Source organism: Hemicordylus capensis, chromosome 1, assembly GCF_027244095.1.
Source record: "Hemicordylus capensis ecotype Gifberg chromosome 1, rHemCap1.1.pri, whole genome shotgun sequence".
NCBI classification, from domain to species: Eukaryota; Metazoa; Chordata; class Lepidosauria; order Squamata; family Cordylidae; genus Hemicordylus; species Hemicordylus capensis.
This window is the reverse complement of record NC_069657.1, coordinates 86,927,282-86,946,823: the sequence shown is the minus strand read 5'-3', so window position 1 is coordinate 86,946,823 and position 19,542 is coordinate 86,927,282. Positions and strand designations below refer to the sequence as shown.

The 19,542-nt window shown below is 43.2% G+C and overlaps 1 protein-coding gene across 8 annotated transcripts in view; it reads left to right on the top strand.

Moving 5' to 3' along the window:
* PRDM11 (PR/SET domain 11) overlaps positions 1-19,542 on the top strand; it is a 66,761-nt gene that overhangs the window by 23,814 nt on the left and 23,405 nt on the right. For all 8 annotated transcript variants that reach the window (XM_053257474.1, XM_053257506.1, XM_053257485.1 and 5 more), the window contains one exon: positions 17,566-17,753. In XM_053257474.1, the coding sequence (XP_053113449.1) occupies positions 17,566-17,753 (188 nt within the window). The remainder of the gene's footprint in view (positions 1-17,565; positions 17,754-19,542) is intronic.

Below are 19,542 nucleotides of genomic sequence, written 5' to 3'. Positions count from 1 at the left end.
GAACCTGCTTGTTTGCCTTAGTTAAATTGGCAGCATTACCTGTGTCCATGAACCCTTGGTAAGCCAAAGGTAACCCAGTTTTGGCTGCCTGCACAGCCATCCCCCCACCTGGCGATCCATGGCTGCCAATGGCTCATTTGCTGTGTGGTCAGTGCCGCCACATGCAGCACAGCCCACCTGTGCTTTGCTGCATGGGAGGCTGGCCATGCCACTAGTAGTAGATGTCTCCTCACTCTCCTGCCTCTACCAGTGCACCGTGAGGAAAGCAGCATGCCTTCCACGGACTGGTCCACAGATCCACAGTGAAGTGCATTCTGGCGTTTGGTTTGTTTGTTTAATTTATATACCGCCCTTCCAAAAAAGGCTCCAAACTAAATCAATTAAACAATTAAAATGGTTTAAATATTAAAATCATTTAAAACCAACATTAAAATTTAAAACCGTAGATCTAATTAAAAGCCTGGGTGAATAAATGTGCCTTCAGTGTCTTTTTTAAAGTTGCACGTAGTAGCCCTGACATGGGATCCCTGCAGGCCTGGTATAGGGAGGGCACTACCCGCCTGCTGAAGGTAGTACATAAGGAGATATTGTAGTCAGGGGAGAGCAGTAGGAGGAGCCGGCTGAAACCAACATTCTCTCCCACCTGGAATGGCTGGTTGTCCAAAGTTATCATCTCCTCATTAGCCCGGGTGATGAGATGAGGCTCTGAGAGACCAGACAGCTTGCCCACCACCCAGGCAACTTCACTTGTTTGGGAGCAGGAGCAGGTGCCTTGCTGCTTGGACAACAGCAGGCCTATTGCTGCCAGCAGGAGCGTGGACTTCCAGGTGATGCTGTTGCAGGTGCTGCAGCATCCCCCTTGCCATAAGATGCTTAGGGTCCTTCTCCCTGCTGACCTGTGTCCCGCAGTGGATGCAGGCAGATTAGTGTGGGTCACCATGGCAGAGCTCAAAGTGGTCTCACTCTAGGCTGCTGTTGGTCCTGGACCTTTTTGGTGACGGTGCTATTGGGGCTGCTGGTTCCTTCTGGGGGATGCCGCCACCACTTCCCTCCATCTGTGGCTGAGAAGGTCCAGGAAGCAGAAGTAGTTCCTGCTCCTCCTCAGTCTCAGCCAGGGGTGGGAGTGGGGTCACACTGTCAACAGGTATTGGGGAGGATGGAGAGAGCAATCTGGCTTGGCTAGCAGCCAACAACACCTCCTGCTCCACTGCCACAGGAAGAGTTTGTTCCCTGACAGAGGAGGACCCCCCTCCCGGTTCTACTTCAGCCACCACAGGCAACTGTGCTGTGGGACCAGGCTCTTCCAGAAAAGAGAGCCTGTGCACAACTACATCAGTGGTGTTGACTTGGAGAGTAGGCCCTTCTCACCATTGCCCACCATGACCAGCAGCATCACCCCTCCCTCTTGACTGCCACTCTGCTCCTGGTTCTGCCTCACACCCTCATGGGTATCTTGGGTTTTAAACAAATTAAGCCCTAACTTTGATGTGGTGGTGGTGGTGGGGAGAACCACCTTTAAGAGGGTGTGCGTCCGGGAGTGGTTTGTTTTATGCTGTGTGGTGTACACACAGAAGCTAGAAAAATTAAATCCCTCCAAATAAAGAAGTGGGCTTTATTTTTTTGGGTGGGGGGCTTTTTTTTTGGAGGGGATTGATTGCGAATAACAATGGGGCAAGCCAAAGGGAAGGTGTGTTCAGCTGGAATCTGCCAGGCGTTGCTCTCAGAGGCACTCTTGAACCGAGCAGACACTGGGACTCAACAACTAGGGGGATGGCACCACTCAGGCATCCAACCACCCGAACAATCAAAACACAAAAAAACCACCCATCCCCAAAAGGAAAATGGAGAGCCTGGCAGGCTGGGCACCAGGAAGAACACAGCAGCCTACACAATAATAATAATAATCCACCAGGCACACAGAAAGCGGCAGCAGCAAAGGTGCAGCATGGGGCAGCAAAAGGGAGGGGGGAGCACATTACCGCATCTATTAAAGCCACCAGGAAGAACACAGCAGCCTACACAATAATAATAATCCACCAGGCACACAGACAGCGGCAGCAGCAAAGGTGCAGCAAAGGTGCAGCATGGGGCAGCAAAAGGGAGGGGGGGAGCACATTACCGCATCTCTTAAAGCCACTGGGGGCTACAAGCAGGAAGAAGAAATGGAGGGAAAACATTCAAAGCAGCACCCAGTTAAAGTCACCGAGGGCTGCTGGTACAATTTTTTTTAAGGGGGGAGGGGGATCAGGCCTGCACCCCAGTTATTAAAACCACTGGGATCTGTTTACAAGCAAGAATAAGAAATCCAAAGGAAATTCAAAGCAGCACCCGATTAAAGCCACTGGGGCTGGTACAACTTTTTTAAAAAGTAGACAAAGAAAAGAAAAGAAGTTGTTGGAACTACAAATTAAAAGGAGAAAAAAGTTGCTCTGGTAAGAACTGACCTGCCAACTTTCCTTTCACTATCCCTACAACTAGACTAAATTTGGTCCAAGTCAGTTAAGCAGTTTACAAGTTAGCCAACTTGCGCATCAAACGCTCATGCATCTGCTATCTTGAATTGGGGTGGATGACATTATCACAAACTAGGCAGTTTATTATTGAGGTATCCCTACAACTGTACCCAATTTTCTTTATATTGGTCCAGTCATTGTGAAATTGATAGGGGGATACACACAAAGAATTCTGGGTGGTCTCGTCAGCTTACTTTCCTTAAGCAAAATAGGCTTTAAAGAGAGAGACAGATAAGCCCAGCAGGCACTCTCTGTGTGTCTCTCTATTCACTGGGCCAGGCAGGCCACCACCACCAGTCTGTGCTCTCAGTGCTGGAGCTGTTTCTCTTTGATTCTTCTTTCCTGAAGCACAAATGGGTCTCTGCCTCCAATCAGCCCCTTAAATACATCTTGAAAATCCTTCCTTTGGCCTCTTCCCTCCCTCTTCTCCCCCCTCTCCAGCCAATGGGGGCCCAGTTGCCCATGACAACACTTGATTTGAATAACAAGCCAACCAAGAAGCAAGGAGATCTCAAGCCAATTGGAAGGGGGGGACCCCAAATAGGATTCAAAATGGCAATTGAATCATTCAGATAATTTGAACTTGAATCAGGCTCTTTATTCTAGGGGTGATAAGATTTGAGTTTGCATCACTCAAATCATCCTGATTCAAGCTGTCAAATCAACAGATTTGCACATCTCTAGTGCATACTAGACCTGTACAATGTGAGGCAGTAGGTTTTGTGCACCAGGCCTATAGTAGCTTGGCTGCAAACCTCTTGTGCAAGAGCATGTCTGCAAGAATGTGTTTGGGGGCTTCAAGAGATGCTTTTACAAAGTGTTCTGTTGCTCCCCCCCACCCCGCCAGCCAAGCCTATGTTTTGAAAGGAACCCTGGTAGTCCTTGTCACCCCATCTTTTGTTTTCTAAATCCCTTTCTACATTTTTAGTTAGAATCAGCCTGTTATATCAGGTGGGTTTTAATTAAACTGTGCGAAAAAATAATATTTGGTAGTATATGAAAGCAACATAATTTAGTCGGGAATAACACATGGTACCCTGTAAACAAATATAAATATCTTCACAATAGTTTGACATTATTGACAGTTTTTAATAGTTTTAACCTATTAAAGTCCCTTGAATCAAAATTGAACATTAAATCTCTTCAGTGGTCAATATTTTACACAGACCGATCCATACAGTAGTAAATCTCTAGAACTTACTTTGTATTGGAGAGTATGTGCTGTAAATTTCTTGCAGAAAAATAGTTAAACATCTTAAGATGGGGGTGGAAGCCCGCAAATATAACTGCTACAAATAGCACCCAGTGTGGGAGTCGGGGTGTATGTGTGTCCGTCCCCACAATGAACCTTAATGACTGCCATTTTAGAAGTAAATCAGTCACCACTTTCTATGTTTAGGGGGAAATATGGAAAGTTTTGTGTGGGTAGTGAGAGGAAGCCCACCAAACTGGAAGTGAATGCACATCCAGCCATGTATCTTGCTTGTAGTAGTATGGGAACTTCACATTGATTTCCTTTTACCCATTTGTACTTTGTGGGATATTGAACCCAAGGAACATGACCGAACGAAAGAGGAAGCCCAAGTTCTCCAAGGAAGAACTGGACATTCTGGTCACTGAAGTGACCCGGAACGAAGCCAGACTGTTTGGAAGGGAGACAATACGTCTATCCCACGCAGACAGGGACAAGATCTGGGAAGGGATAGCCAGAAAAATCACTTCAGTGAGCCATGTCCCCAGGTCTGTAAAAGATGTTAAGCACAGATGGGATGACATGAAGAGAAGGACCAAAGACAAACTGGCGTTCATGCAGAGGTCCCTCTCCAGTCCTGGCAGCACGGGGAGGCCCTCGGCCATTGTCCTGACCGCCCACGAGAGAGCCATCGAGTCGACGCTCCATTCGTCACGCCAGATGAACGGCTTCCGGAGAGCGGATCTGGACGTGGTTGACAGCCCATCAACCAGCTGTAAGTATTGCCTTTCCTCCTCTGTCCCCTGCTGCACAGATCAATTCTGACAAAGATGTGTGTTCTGTAAAAGGTCATACTGCCCTGCCATGCTCTCTAATTAGAGTTTCCTCTTGTACTTCCTTCTTCCCAATCTGTTGCCTTCCTTAGTCCTCGTTTAGGAATAGATTGAGTGGTAGTATGGGGTTATGTTATGTTGGGAAGGTCAGCAAAAAGTGTAGATATTGTGTGACTGCTCCCCACCTACAGAGTGGCAAATGTGAGGACACTTGGAGTTCTTATATACACTCACATATATGCACTCATTTCGTGTGAGGAAGGATACCAAAAGTTTGAACCAAGTCTCCATCGTGAATGAATCCAATATATTATTATTATTAAAAAATATTTATACCTGCAGTTTTCTCAAAGCAATTTAACAAAAGTGGTGAAAAAATGGATCTCTGACCCAAAATAGCTCACAAACTCACCTTTGACTAAGGGTTAGTTCAAAGACTAATATATGTTCAAGCTGTATACACAGAGGAGTGGCTAGGTGGGCCCACTGCTGCTGCTATACACAGCAAGTATTGCGTGAATTGCTCATATTGGTGGCACCCCTGTTTTCCACTTTACCCATTGTAGAATCTACCAGTGATAAATATCCCATTTCACATGGTACCTTGGGGCAATGCAGGCATGCTCTAGCAAGAATTTCCACATTTTATGAGTGTGTGAACCAGCCCTAGCTCTTGCCTCTCCATGGCAAACTTTTGTGCTTGTATGTAAGCTAGTCAAAGCATCTTCTTATATTCAGGACAAGCATCAAAATGTATGGTAAGAACTGTTTTTCATTGCTCTTCTGGAAACAAGTTGGCTCTATGCTTTGGGTAGATTGCTTATAGCAGTGATCTGCAGCTGGTTTTTGTTATGGTGGACAACCCACTGTCCACTTGTTTTCTGCGAGTTTCCCTCATTCCTTTTACAACAGGCAATGCTTTACCCTAGGAATTTTAGCTCTGTTGGGATATGGATGGTATGGTATTAGAAAATAATTAAACAAGGTTGAGCGCTATGATCCATCACCTTGTAGTAGCTTTGGGCAGACTAGTAGCCATTCTAGATGCTGGGCACTACACAACTGTAATTGTCATAACGATTCCAGGGAAATTTAACTTTCCTTTTTAGTAATGACTGGTGTTACTCCTCTAGATTTTGAGCATATTGCTCTTGAGCTACTCTTTCTACCACCCTCACAGTAACTTGTACCATATGAAGTTCCCTTGTGTTGAGTTGGACCAGTGGTCCACCTAACTCAATAGTTGTCTACTCCAACTGACAGCAGTTCTCCAAGATTTCTGTCAGAGGTCTTTCCCATCCTCACTGCAGAAATCCTTTGTGTAGTAATACCTGGGATCTTCTGTTTGCAAAGCATTTATTTCTTTAGAGTAACTGATAACTCATTTTTCAGCTGGCAAGGCTCCCAGAGAAGCTCACCAAAAAAGACTGGTTTTGGAACCACAATATACAATAAAATGACTCTCGCACGCACACACATGCACACAGACTGCAGAGAGCAGATAAAACACCAGCCTTAAAACCAATTAAGACTAAAAGAGCTAAAAGGCCTGGGCAAATAAATAAGTCTTCACCTGATGCTGAAAAGAAGCTTAATTCCAAACATGGGGCACAACTACCCAAACTACCCTGTTTCAGATGGTGAGGGGACTGAGATGACCTTAACACTTAAGCAGGTATATATGGGAGAAGATGATCCTCAAAGTTCCCATGTTCTAACCTGTAAGAGTTAAATCCAGCACTTTTAATTGTGCTCGGAAACAGGTGCCAGTGTACCTGTTTTAACATTTGTGAAATATGATCCAATGACCAGTCCCAAAATGTAGGTAATATATGGTAAACTCGCTTTCGTTTCTGACATGTTTTCTGAACTGGCCCTATGTGCAATGGCTGTGCCCTTCAAATAAGCTATGGGCCTCATACAAGTGTTGCTGGAGATGGTTTAAGGGTACAGTTATACCCCCCTTGCATAGGAATTGCCACCCTATGCTCTGAGCCTGGAGGCTTCTGATGTATGATCAACATGTCATTAGACTATGTAAAGTCTCAGTCATTGTTACATTTTTGTATACATTTGTGAAGAGCATTCTTTCTACTGATATTTTATATCTCAAATAGCCATCACCAGTTAACCTGCTTCAAAGCAATAGTACTCCATATAATTTACTGTTACTCTGCAAAATATGTGCAATTTCAATAAGTAGGTGCTGTTGTTAAACTACTTTTCATTTAGGAAGCTGCCTTCCACTAACTCAGACCATTGGTTCAACTAGCTCAGTATTGTCTACACTGACAAGCAGCAGTTCTCCGGGGTTTCAGACAGGGATCTTTCTTAGCCTTACTTGAAAAAGCCAGGAATTGAATTTGGGGCCTTTTGTGTGCAAAGCATGCACTCTACCACTGAACTATGGCTCTTGCCTGAATTGAATAATTTTATTTATTTATTTATTTATTTATTTATTTTATTCTATTTCTATACCGCCCTTCCAAAAATGGCTCATGGCAGTTTACACAGAGAAATAATAAATAAATAAGATGGCTCCCTGTCCCCAAAGAGCTCACAATCTAAAAAGAAACATAAGATAGACACAAGCAACAGTCACTGGAGGTACTGTGCTGGGGGTGGCCAGTTACTCTCCCCCTGCTCAATAAAGAGCAAATAAATTGGAACTACATGCAAAATTGTTCAAGCTACATAACTGAACCACAGTAGACAACACAATAAGAATCACTTTTGGGCCATGGAGGGAGTAAATATTTATTTATTATCACACTAAACTCTGTATGAATACCAACAAATTCCAAAACTGTTACTAAGAATACAGGCATACCTGCAGTTGCCAACAGAGGGTATGCCCTCCCTCCTCCACCCCCCCTTCCATTCCTATGGCTAGTTGTTAGGCATATGTGCAGTGTATAGCATTTCAAAGGAGGCTGGCCACACTCAGAATATTCTATCAGTTTAGGCTGACCCAAGAAAAGATCAGTTGTACTAGAGGAGTGGAAAGGCCTGCACGGATTTTCTGTTTGCTTGCCTGCTTTGATTACTACCTGGATTCAATTGTCCAGGCCAGGAAAGAAGATTATTATTTGAGTGAAGTAAATATCTAAATTCCTTAAACTCCAGTAAACTCTTTTATTTGACCTATTTAACAACAAAAATAATTTTCAACTGGTGTGAAGTAGGGGGAGTAATTCAAAATAGTGATGCAATTAGTTCCAAGTAGGGATGTGCAGAATGTTCTATTGGTGGAACGTTCCAGATTGAAACTGGTCATTTCAAGTGTTCTGAGCTTGGAACAGAACATCCTTCAAATGAAGGACCTGTTCAGAGCTCACAACAGAATGATCCCGTTCCAAGTCAGAATGTTCCGAGTACCATTTTAGAGTCCAAAATGGCACTCGTGGCATCCATTTATGTGGTCACCATCACTCAAATGGCTTCCACATGTGTGCAGAGGCCACAAGTGCACCATTTTGGAATCCAAAGTGGTGCTCGGAACATTCCGACTCCGCTTCAAGGGTTGCTTTGACAGAATGTTCTGGGTATTTGTGTTCCATTTTGAGCTCAGAACGGAACGCAAATACCGTTCTGTGCATATCCCTAGTTCCAATTATTGCATACAGGTGGACCTCATTATCTGTGGGGGTTCAGTTCTCACAGATTACCGCATGTAACACAACCACAGATAATGGGTCATTGAAATCTAAGGGATCCGCGGGGGTTAGGTTCCCAATCTTCGAAAAACTGTGGGCAAATCACAAACCAAGTAAAGTGCCCTACCATGCTCCGCGGTTCTCCTGGTGTTCAGCAGTTGTACCCAAAAGTCCTAAATGGGTGAGGAATCATGGATATTTTCCTCTTTTTTTCATTTTTCTGACTAAACCACAAAATGGCAGCAGGAAATTACCTCCGTAGTCATTTCCAGCCTTCTAGGAACTGCGGATACATGTGTTTTAACCCTTTTGTATCCACAGATAATGAGGTAGGATATTTTTTTGTCAACCGTGAATACGTGAAACCATGATTAGCGGAGCCACGTATAGTGAGGTTCTCCTTTATTAAAACATAGTTAATTAATAGTTAAAACTAGTAGTTTTTAGGTAGGTAGTTCCCATTAGTGCATTATACTGTTCTAGTTGTATAACACACAAGGGACAATTCACACAATCATCATTAGGGTAAGAGAATCCTCCTACCCTAGTTCGGGAGCTCCTGATCTTTTATAGTGTGTTAGATAAAAGCATGGTCAGAGGCTAGGAGCTTGTCCATCAGTCAAACCCTAGCTGGGTAGGATGAGCGTGCCCTATGCAGATTCCATCCCCAACATCTGAACGAAGTAGTCAGGAAAATCATCCTACCCAGTCAGGGCTTGACTAACTCTCAAGCTCCCCACCTTTGACCTTGTCTTTATCGAACACATGATCAAAAATTGGGAATGCACCCAGCTCCCAAATTAGGTTAGGAGAACGATGATCATTGAACTGCCCTACCATCTGCACATCTCTAAGATACTTCTTAAAATGTTCAGCTTTGCCCGTCAGAGTATCTTTTGATGTTGGCTTTTAATAATATGGCTCAGTTATATAGCTGGGTGTTCTGATTGTACCCATGTTTATGTAATCCGTTCTGCCAGGTTGATTCTCTCATTATTAGTAGGCTGCCTCCTGTTTCTTAAATTGACATTGTTTTATGTTTAAAGGAATCAACCAAGTGTTCTAGAAAAGCTGTTGAGTTTTACCAAAATTCCAATAAAATGTTGGCTTTTCCTAAACTCTTAAAGTAGACATTGTCAAAGGAAAGTCGTCTTCTTGCAATAATCTGGTGTTTCTTTTCTGTTTGAAGCGGATGAAGGTGAGGAGGTTCCAGGCCCTTCGCAACAACATCACTTTTCATCGCTACAGAGGGATACAGAAGAAGCTGACCAGCTCTCTGTGTCATCTTTTCTTCACCCTTCATCTTTGTCAGATCACTTGGATATTAACCAGAGTCGGCAAATGAAGCACCCAAACCCATGTCCCCAGCCCTCCTGTAGGCCCCCTCGGCCATGTACCCAGAGCCCTCCACTTGCTGGCTTTGAGCATCAGCTCTTTGATTCCCACATCCAACAGACTGAACTATTCAGGCAGTTCTGTCAAGAGCTGGTGACAATCCACAGAGACATGGCCAATAACATGCATGTGATTAGCCAGAGGATGTCTGACTTGACTGGCCAAGTCAGCCAGATGTGCCAGACATTGACCAAAATCAAGGATGAACTCCAGACTTTGAATAAGGGTCCGGTATCTAGTGCTAGCCAGGGGATTAACTTGCAGACAACTGTATCAAAGATACCCTCTCAACCTAAGGCTGAGACTAACCAAAGTCACCCCAAGCAGACTCCCCTTGCTCCGACTACTAGGTCACGGAAGAGAAAGCACCACTTCTAGATTATTAAAAGAGTGGATGATGCTGAACTGGCACTTGTTCTTCAGCATGCTTATTGGGGAAGATCAATGGGATTTTCCTTTGACGAGTAGTATAAATTATGCCATCTTAGTAGTAGGCTTTGCATTGTGCCCTTGGAAGCATAGCATCTGGCTTCTAGAACATGCAAAAGGAGCCGTGGAATAACTTAAAATAAAAAAGGTGAAATGCCTGCTTTACATTGTCAAGGTGCACTTAGAGTTGCTTCCTTGACCTTTTGTGCTCAGGAAATGTTGTTTAGGCTTTGTATGTACATAATTGCACTTAAAATGAAACAATCCCCTTTTCTTCTCTTCTGCTTTTAAATATGACAGTATGAAATATGCTCTAAAAAACTGGAAGGCTCTCACAACTGTAAAAGGCTCACACAGATAGTCTGTCTGTTACGGGCTATTGTGGCTTTAGTTTTGTATGTTAAGGCTGGGTAAATGTGGCGAAGGAGTGGTAGCAAGCATGACTTGTCTCCTTAGCTAAGCAGGTTCCACCCTGGTTACATATGAAAGGGAGACTAGAAGTGTGAGCACTGTAAGATGCTCCCTTAGGGGATGGAGCCGCTCTAGGAAGAGCATCTAGGTTCCAAGTCCCTTCCCTGGCATCTCCAAGATAGGGCTGAGAGAGACTCCTGCCTGCAACCTTGGAGAAGCCGCTGCCAGTCTGTGTAGACAATACTGAGCGAGATGCACCTATGATCTGACTCAGTATATGGCAGCTTCCTATGTTCCTATGACATAGGAAAAAAGAATTGTTTTCCCCAAACTAGGGAGAAATATATCCAGTTACAAAGCTTGCAAACAGGCTGTATTGCTTCATCTACTTTTGTCTTGCTCTGAAATTAACACCCATTCTGGAAGGTGTTAACTACTTAATGTTTAGAGAGAATGGCTTGGCAGAATGTGGTAATACCATACGTAAAAATGAGTTCTAGAAGTAGAACTTGGAAGTAACTTGAAAGTAAGTTATACTGAAATCAGTTGGACTTAACTTGCAAGTGGCATGTTTTGGATAAGGGTTCAGTCTAACTGCATCATATGTCTACGTCTGAGAGGATCCCGCCCACCCCATAAAGGCCATGTACCTCCTCTTCTCCACCTTATGTGAGCTGGGAAAAATGGATTTTGCAGATATTTGGAGCATGCTCAAGTGCTGGCTTTGACACCAGTGTAATTATCTTGACTTCAACAGAAAGTCTGTAGACTACAGCAAGCAAGATGCCGTCTTTTAACCTCCTTGTTCTCTTGCTAGTGTTTGTTTTCTTATGCCAGCTTACTACTTAACATAGTGAAGGGCAAATTGAGACATATGCCTATCACATATTGCCTGAATAATATTACTTGACTTTTTAGTAGGTTAAAAAGAATGTAGTTTAGCCAGGTCTGTTAGGGCTCAGCTGTTGCTTTGGAGATGTTTCAGTTCTACTATCACATGACTATTGCAGAAGAATCTACACATCTTTAGTGTTATTGCCTAGCTACATGGGAGAAAAACCCATACCATAAAGATTGATATGTGGATCACTATTGCATGAATTAACACAATCCTATATATCTTTACTCAGAAGTAAGTTTTACTGACTTCAGTGGGACTCCGTTCCTTACTGCCTAACAGTGGGCATAGGACTGCAGCATACTTAGAAACAGATATTGCATCCGGATTGCAAATGTATGTGAAGGAAATAATATGCAGACTCTGGAATCTGATCCCTCAAAGTATTCCATCACTGAAGTAAATAGATCTTGCTCCATGCAAAGCAGTGTAGATTGTAAGCTCCTTGGGTAAGGGACCTGTCTTTTTTTGGTAGTTAACTCTGTAAAATACCATGTGCATCTATGGTACTCTATATGTTAAATAAATGAGAATGGCACTTACTTACTAATGGAAGTTGAAAACCAAATGTCTTGTGTATTTCCAGGCCTGTAAGACGACTAAGGTTGCTCAGCTTTTCTCTGCCAAACTTTTGTCAGATGATGCTGATAGAACTACAGGAACAGCACAGGACAATCACTGCTGGTGTCTGAGCCACGAAAATAAAAGTTAGCATTCTCAACTACCACTAACCTTTTATAAGAGGTCAAGATGCTCAGAGTTTCTAGGTTTTCAGAACTTGGATAACTGAGCTTTCTGGTGGATGATCGGGGCTATTTTCCTTTACAGCACGATAAGAAGTCTAAAACTTGAGACATGTTGAATACAAGTTGTTAATGTGTTTCTCTATACTAATCTGTGCTGATGAAGGCATATCCCACAATGTACTTTTTCTGTGGGAAATTAGCAACAAGGGATGAGTGCTCTGCTCTTTGAAATGCTTTTGATGTATCATCCAACGAGGGATGCTTCTTTGTGTGTGATTGTTTAAACCTGGCATGTTTTACGTGCCCCTGTTGGATCGTAATGATGTGCTTACCCATATTTCTTATATATGATGGAAAATTATATTTGACTATTTTTGTTAACAATAAATATATATATAACTTCAACTCAGACTCTTGTTTGGATCATTGGCTTTCCTTCTTCAATTGTATTTGAAGTTTGTGCTCAAGAGCTCTGAGGCATTTTATTCTGTATTAAGCACATAATAGTTTTGACATTCATATATCTCCATTGTCCATAATACCCACAAGCTGGTCAATGACCAAAATAAAAATATCTATCTTTCTATCATAATACCCACAAGTGGCACTCATCTGGAAAGGCATGATGTTCAGATCTTTTTTGCTATCTTGAAGATACTATTACTTTTTCATAACTACTCTACTAGGCTGCCATAGCAAGCCAGTTTTATGCCTCTTTCTCCTCCGAAAAAGGCAGTAGCTAGCTGGAAGGTGGTTGGCCTTGACTGTGTTAGCACTCGGTTCCTTACTCTTTCTCCCAGAAGCCCCTGGTGCCTGCCATTACCTATCATATGCCCTTTACTTCTATAGGTATGCAGATCAGTAGGCTCCTACTTGTACTAGCGCTAGTGAGGTTGATGGGAGATGATTTGATAATTTCTAAGAAAAATGTAATTTGGAGGGGGGAATTATAGCATTTTTCTTAGAGAAGGGATAATGCATATTTCAGAGATGCAGGGGAAACTTTATCCTACGTGTTATATTTCTGAAAGAAAAATGTGTATTTCCCATTAATGCTCTCATCCTAAGCTTGAGCAGGAGAGAACTGTGCACATGCATGAATTCTCTCTCTCTCTCTCTCTCTCTCTCTCTCTCTCTCTCTCTCTCTCACACACTCACACACACACACACACACACACACGCACACACACGCACGCGCGCCTCCCTTGTAGATAGCTGATAAAGAAAAACACTTTGGCTATGTAGAAAGTATCCTCAGTTCCTCCCCACCACACACACACACACACACACACACACACACACACACACACACACAACAATACCACAGAAGTTCAGCAATGGGGGTAGCTGTGAGGAGGGCAAATTATTTGTCTGGGGGAGTGATTGCCTGCCTCTGGTGCCATCTAGGAACATTTGCAAATAATTGGTTGTTTTCAAAGTATATAACTTGGCTATAGGCAACTGTAGTTTTTAATGTAGCTGTGCAGTATTGCCATTGATTTTTGTGTGTTATGTCCTTGTTATAATCTACTTATGAGAAAATTGTTGGGAAATCTGGATAAAAATATTCAAATGAATAAGACCTTTAAAGCCCTACACAGCTTGGGCCAAGGTACCTGTCATTCACCCATATGAATCTGCCAGGGCCCTCCGCTCATCTCAGGCCCTGCTTGTGACCCCGCCACTAACAGAGATCTGGTTGGTGGGGACTAGAGACAGGGCCCTTTTGATTGTGTCCCCTTGGCTTTGGAACGCCCTCCCTGAAGAGCTTCGCCATGCTCCCTCCCTCAGTGTTTTTAAAAACCATCTTAAAACACACCTTTTAAGGAGGCTTTTTAGTGCTCCATTTTTTATATCTGGTAGGTTCTTTAGCTCTTCATGATTTTCAGTTTTTTTTAAATAACCTTTGATGATTTGAACCTAATAATGGCTATGGTTTTTAATCAGACAACCTTTTTGTTTAATTTAGTTGATTTTATGACTTTTATTGTATCTTGAATTTTATGACTTTTATTGTATCTTGAATTGTTGTGAGCCGCCCTGAGCAGTAATGCACTGGAGGGGCGAGGTATAAGTATTTTAAATAAATAAATAAATGAATGAATAAATAAATAATAACCCCTGAACAATATCTTGGAATGTTCCCTAGGCTGCTGCAGCTAATATGTTGCTAATGATAGGATCCATTTCCTGTTCCAATAGGCTGCAGGGCATTAGGAGTGCCTTTGGCAAGCTTTGCTGGTAGCAAGAAGACGGCCAATGGCAGGTACATAGGAAGCTGCCATATACTGATTTAGACCATAGGTCCATCTAGCTCGGTATTGTCTTCACAGACTGGCAGCGGCTTCTCCAAGGTTGCAGGCAGGAATCTCTCTCAGCCCTATCTTGGAGAAGCCAGGGAGGGAACTTGGAACCTTCTGCTCTTCCCAGAGTGGCTCCATCCCCTGGGGGGAATATCTTAAAGTGCTCACACATCAAGGTAGCATAAAGATGCCCCCATTCTGAGAACAAGTGGCAAATCAAGATAGGGTGCAAAGCAACAGGGAGCCAAGACAGGTCTGGTTCTCAAGGAAGTGGTAAAATTATATCTAGTTGTGCTTGTTTTGGCAGTGCATATACTATATCTAGTCTATACCAATTTGGACTTCAGCTGGGCTTGCACGTGACTAAATGCTGCTCCACACTTACTCGTATTGCAACACAGAGCACTAGATGCTGGAGAGAAGGGTTGTAGCCTAGCTCTGTCTCTGCTAAATTTTTTCGTGTGTTAGGAACACCGTTCCTAGGGAGGAGCATTAACCACCTGCAGCTAAGCTGGGGCAGGCATCAAACTCAGGTTTACCACATCCTTGAGAACTAGGCCAGAGTTAGAAGCTGGACCAAAGAGAGCTCTGGGAAAGAAGGTGTTGCTCTAAGTGCAGACTTCAGCTTCAGCCTTATTTCCTAATGCAGTCCTTAATGACTGCCTAACCCCATCCCTTACTAGGTCAAATGACCAAGGGCCAAATTATATTTATGTTAAATGCATAATTTAATACTGTATGCTTTAGAAGCTTCCTTTGGGGATATGATTTTCTTTGGTGCTGTGACATAGCAGGAAAGTGTTTTTAAAATCCTCCTTGTTTGCTGACATTCCAATCCTGAGCAGGTCTTCATGGCTGCTATTTAATTTTTTAAAAAACACAAATGTCCGGACTCGATGCTGTGTAAAACTCATCGTTTGGTCTTGCATGCTTTTTAAGAAGGAGCATTGCTTTGGCCCAGAGAGCCTTGCACTCCCAGAAGTACTTAGTAGTCTCCTGGGGTGATTTTTGCTGTCTTGGGTGGAAATTCACGGGGCACCAGAGGTCTTGGACACTATGGATTCATTGGGAATCTTAGCATTTCCTTCAGATGGTCAGAATCACAGGCATTGTGGTCTGACACTGATCTTCCTCACAGGAGTCTGCAAGTCTTCAGGCATACAGACTATGTAGTATCTCTAGACCTGTGCTGCTAGGGACCAGGATCAAAATAGTCCCGGTACTCTTGACAATTTAAGGATTGCAAGCCCATCAAAACTGAACAAAGGAAGGATGTATATTTTGAAACGTTTAGTGTGGAAGTGCATACAGTATTTTCATGTTTGTAAGAACACATATTTTACAAGTACATATCATTGTTCTGTCACCCCCGCCACAAACAGAGTTTTTCAGATTGCATACCTGTAAGCTGCCTCATGAGATCAGTACCAGAGTTGGTAAATAGGGTCAATAGGTAAGTATTTGCTTAAGTGGCGCAGCGGGGAAATGCTTGACTAACAAGTAAAAGGTTGCCGGTTCAAATCTCCACGGGCATGTTTCCTAAAAACACAAGCAACGATCTTTTCAGAATAAGTCCAGGGCATCACCAGTCACCTTAGACATTAATCCAGGTAACTCTGAACAAGCACATGCAAACCCACTGTATCAGGCTGCAGAGGGGCGGCGGGAAGGACTGGATCTTGGGAGCTCTTTAGCTGGAATGGCAACCACAATTCACTCTGGTCTAGCAGTGAGGTGGATGGGAGGCTCATTGCCAAAAAGGACGCTGCCTGAATCTTCTTGATTGATCCTACAGTGCTCAGATATCTTCCTGAGTTTGTAAAGCCTGTAATAGTATCCTTGGCTCAGTGTTTGTGTCTCATTATCTCACTGGGGGAAAAACAGATGGAATGAGGCCTTTTTATTTGAATTTGTAAGGAGTTACCAGCTCACAAGTAGTATGCATATAGTCAATCAGTTAGCAATTAAACAGTAGATAATCCCTAAAACTGATGTGGTGAAATTAGTGCAGCTGCCTGTGTGTTTCAGAACTAATGCTGTTGCCACTGTTAAAGTAAAGAATTTCCAGGAACTGCTCTTCTTCAAGAAGAAATAAATTCAGCTTTAGCCTTCCATCTTATTTCACGATTGTTTCTTTATATTTCTATGTAAACCACATTGAGAACTGTTCAAAAGCTGTATATAAATATTTGTAGTATCAGAAATAGTGCCCCCCCCCTTTATTCAGCATTTTCCTGCTTCAGAGAACAGTGTGTATTGGGCCCGGGCCCGTAGGAGGACCTTCTCTGTGGCCACCTCTCTTCTTTGGAACACTTCCCTTCCGAGATTTATTCAGCCCCTTCCTTAGCTGTTTTTAAGGCCCTTCTTAAGACCTACCTGTTTGCCCTTCAATTATTTTTTTAAATTGGTATTGGTATTGTTGTCCACTGCCTAGAATCTTTGGAGGAGGCGGTATATAAGATTTTTCCTCTGAAAACAATTTTTTCACTGTCTGGCGTTAGTTTTGAACTGTTGCAGTGGAAGCAGCATGGTGGCTTGACAACAGCCTTACTCTTTGTACAACTCGTGTCACAGCTTGAGTATAGCACTCTAGAAATTCAGTCTCTGCTTGCCACAACTGTCCCCTTTTGGATGTCATAGTTAGATGGCACAAAGAAATAGAAATATTACCAAGGAAAGCAGTAGGGCTTGCAAAATTTTCAGACACACTGCAAGATGCTGCTCATCGTACGACTGCTGCATGGAGGCTGCTCTAAATTCTTGCCTTGTTGGCAGATGTTCCATGTAAGGGCTTCTTGTGAGGAGCAGTTCTTGGTTCCAGGAATGAGAGTGGCTTCTGAGGTGAAAAGAGAAGCTGTCATCCAAGGGACCAGTAACTGTAATTTAGAAAATCTGTAAGCACTTTACAAACATGTATACATTTCTAGGTGGTTAAACATTGTTGCGATATTAATGGTACAGTAATTAAGTCTCTCCCCCTGCAGAAACTGGTATACCGCTCTCAAGAAGCCATTTAATATTCCTTGGGTGTGCGTGTTATTTTCTTATAGCCCTGTCAGTTTGCATATCATTATTCATGCAATCCGATGCTTGCTCTGAAGGTCACCCCTGGCATGATTGTGGCTAAGGTTTGTTTAATTTTGATTAAGCCTGCTTGTAAGTCAAGACCTGCCCCGTCCTTCTCCTCAGGTACGTGGCCATATCCCGAGAAGAGAGGGAACAGAACCTGATGGCGTTCCAGCACAGTGAGAGGATTTACTTCCGGACTTGTCGGGACATCCGGCCAGGGGAGAGGCTGAGGGTCTGGTACAGTGAGGATTACATGAAGCGACTGCACAGCATGTCTCAGGAGACCATCAACAGAAACCTCACGAGAGGTGGGTGCTTTACCTGCTGTGCTTTCTCAGGTGTTAATGTATTACTTCTTTCTGAAATGTTTATTTCATGCTTGTCAGCCAAACGAGGGTCTCAAAGCAGCTACAAGCATCTATTAAATATTTCAATGCATACAGTAAGACCAACAGATAAAAATTCAACGCCCTAAAACGGTAGAGAGAAATGAGCAAAAAAATTCCTGTTGAAATGAATGTATCCAATATCAGTGTTCAAGGTAGGGGTGTGTGTGTGTGTGTGTGTGTGTGTGTGTGTGTGTGTGTGTGTAGAAGGTGATTTGCAATAGATTTCTCCAATAGGTTTCTGACTCCTAATTGTTTACAGTAGCAACAATAAAAAGCGCCGCATCACCTTTAGTTGCTGAATCAAGAAATGAGTAGATGCGTAAAAGTTCTGGTACTGAAAACAAGTTCGTAGCCTGAGGATGTGCTCAGAGACAGTCTGCTTCTTAATTCTCAGTTTATGTGGTCTGTCTGTCATCCTCAGCCCTTGTTTTATACCACCTGGTTCCTGTTGCCACATCTTGGAATTTTAGTAAAAACAAAATGGATCCTGAAAACATTTAATGTAGATCCTGTACATTCATTTAATGTACACATAGGAATCAGATGCATTGGATTGAAAGAATCCTTCTTTGCTTGAATGGGTTCTCTGGCAGTACATTTTTGTGGCACCTTTTTCCCTTTGCAAAATACCCAAGGATTGCTTTACATATTTGTGTATATGTGACAAAGGGCTGCAGTCAAGAATGCACAATTCAACACACTTGGGGGTATTTCCCAGAGGCAGTGAAGGGTTTTTGTCAGTGAAGCTTCTTCAGCTTGCGAAATAAATTGTTTAGGGGTGACTGGAACACACACACACACACACACCCGTGCATGTGCATTAGCTTTAGACTGTTAGGACAGGAATGTCCTGATTCTAAGGATAGTACTCACTGAGTCACCATTGACTCCTTCCTGCCTTGCTTGAAGAGCTGAAGCAGTCCTTCTGGCAAGGGAGAAAAGAGCCAATATGAAGGCATATTCTTGTAGTCCCAACTGGATCCAGCAGTGATGATATTTGTGTGGGGGAGGGTGTGGAAAAGGAAGAAAGAGAAATGCAAAGGAATGTAGTTGTGAGGTTCCTTTCTTCCCTCTGCCTCTATCATGTGGCTCTCCCTTGTATAAAATATTTTGCATGAAGTCACCTAATGGCACAGTGGGAAAGTAACTTGCCTAGGGAGCAAGAGGTTGCTGGTTCAAATCCCACTGATATGTTTCCCAGACTATGGGAAACACCTATATCAGACAGCAGCGATATAGGAAGATGCTGAAAGGCATCATCTTATACTGTACGGGAGAGGCACTGGTAAACTCCTCCTGTATTCTGCCAAAGAAAACCACTTGGCTCTGTGGTCACCAGGAGTCAGCACCGACTCGATGGCACAACTTTAATGTGTAAAGTGGCCCTGAAATGTGAAAATAGTTCTTGTAAAGCACATATCAGAACCTAACGAACATTCTGTTGGTGCCACACCGCTCTTGATGCTAGAAGTGTCTACTTACTTGTGCCCTGGTATGGTGCAGCTTGAGTTGGCCCTCCTTTGCCAGCCCTCAGCTGTGCTCCCCTCAAATCGCTTTCCCCAAGTTGTTGGTCCTACATGGTTCTGTGATACAGGCATGCGACAAAGGAAAAGGAAAATAATGATCCAAACAGTGGCACAGTTCAGTTAAAAGGAGTCGCCGGCTTATGTGTAATAGCTATCTTGGGAAGGGGTCACAGCTTAGTGGT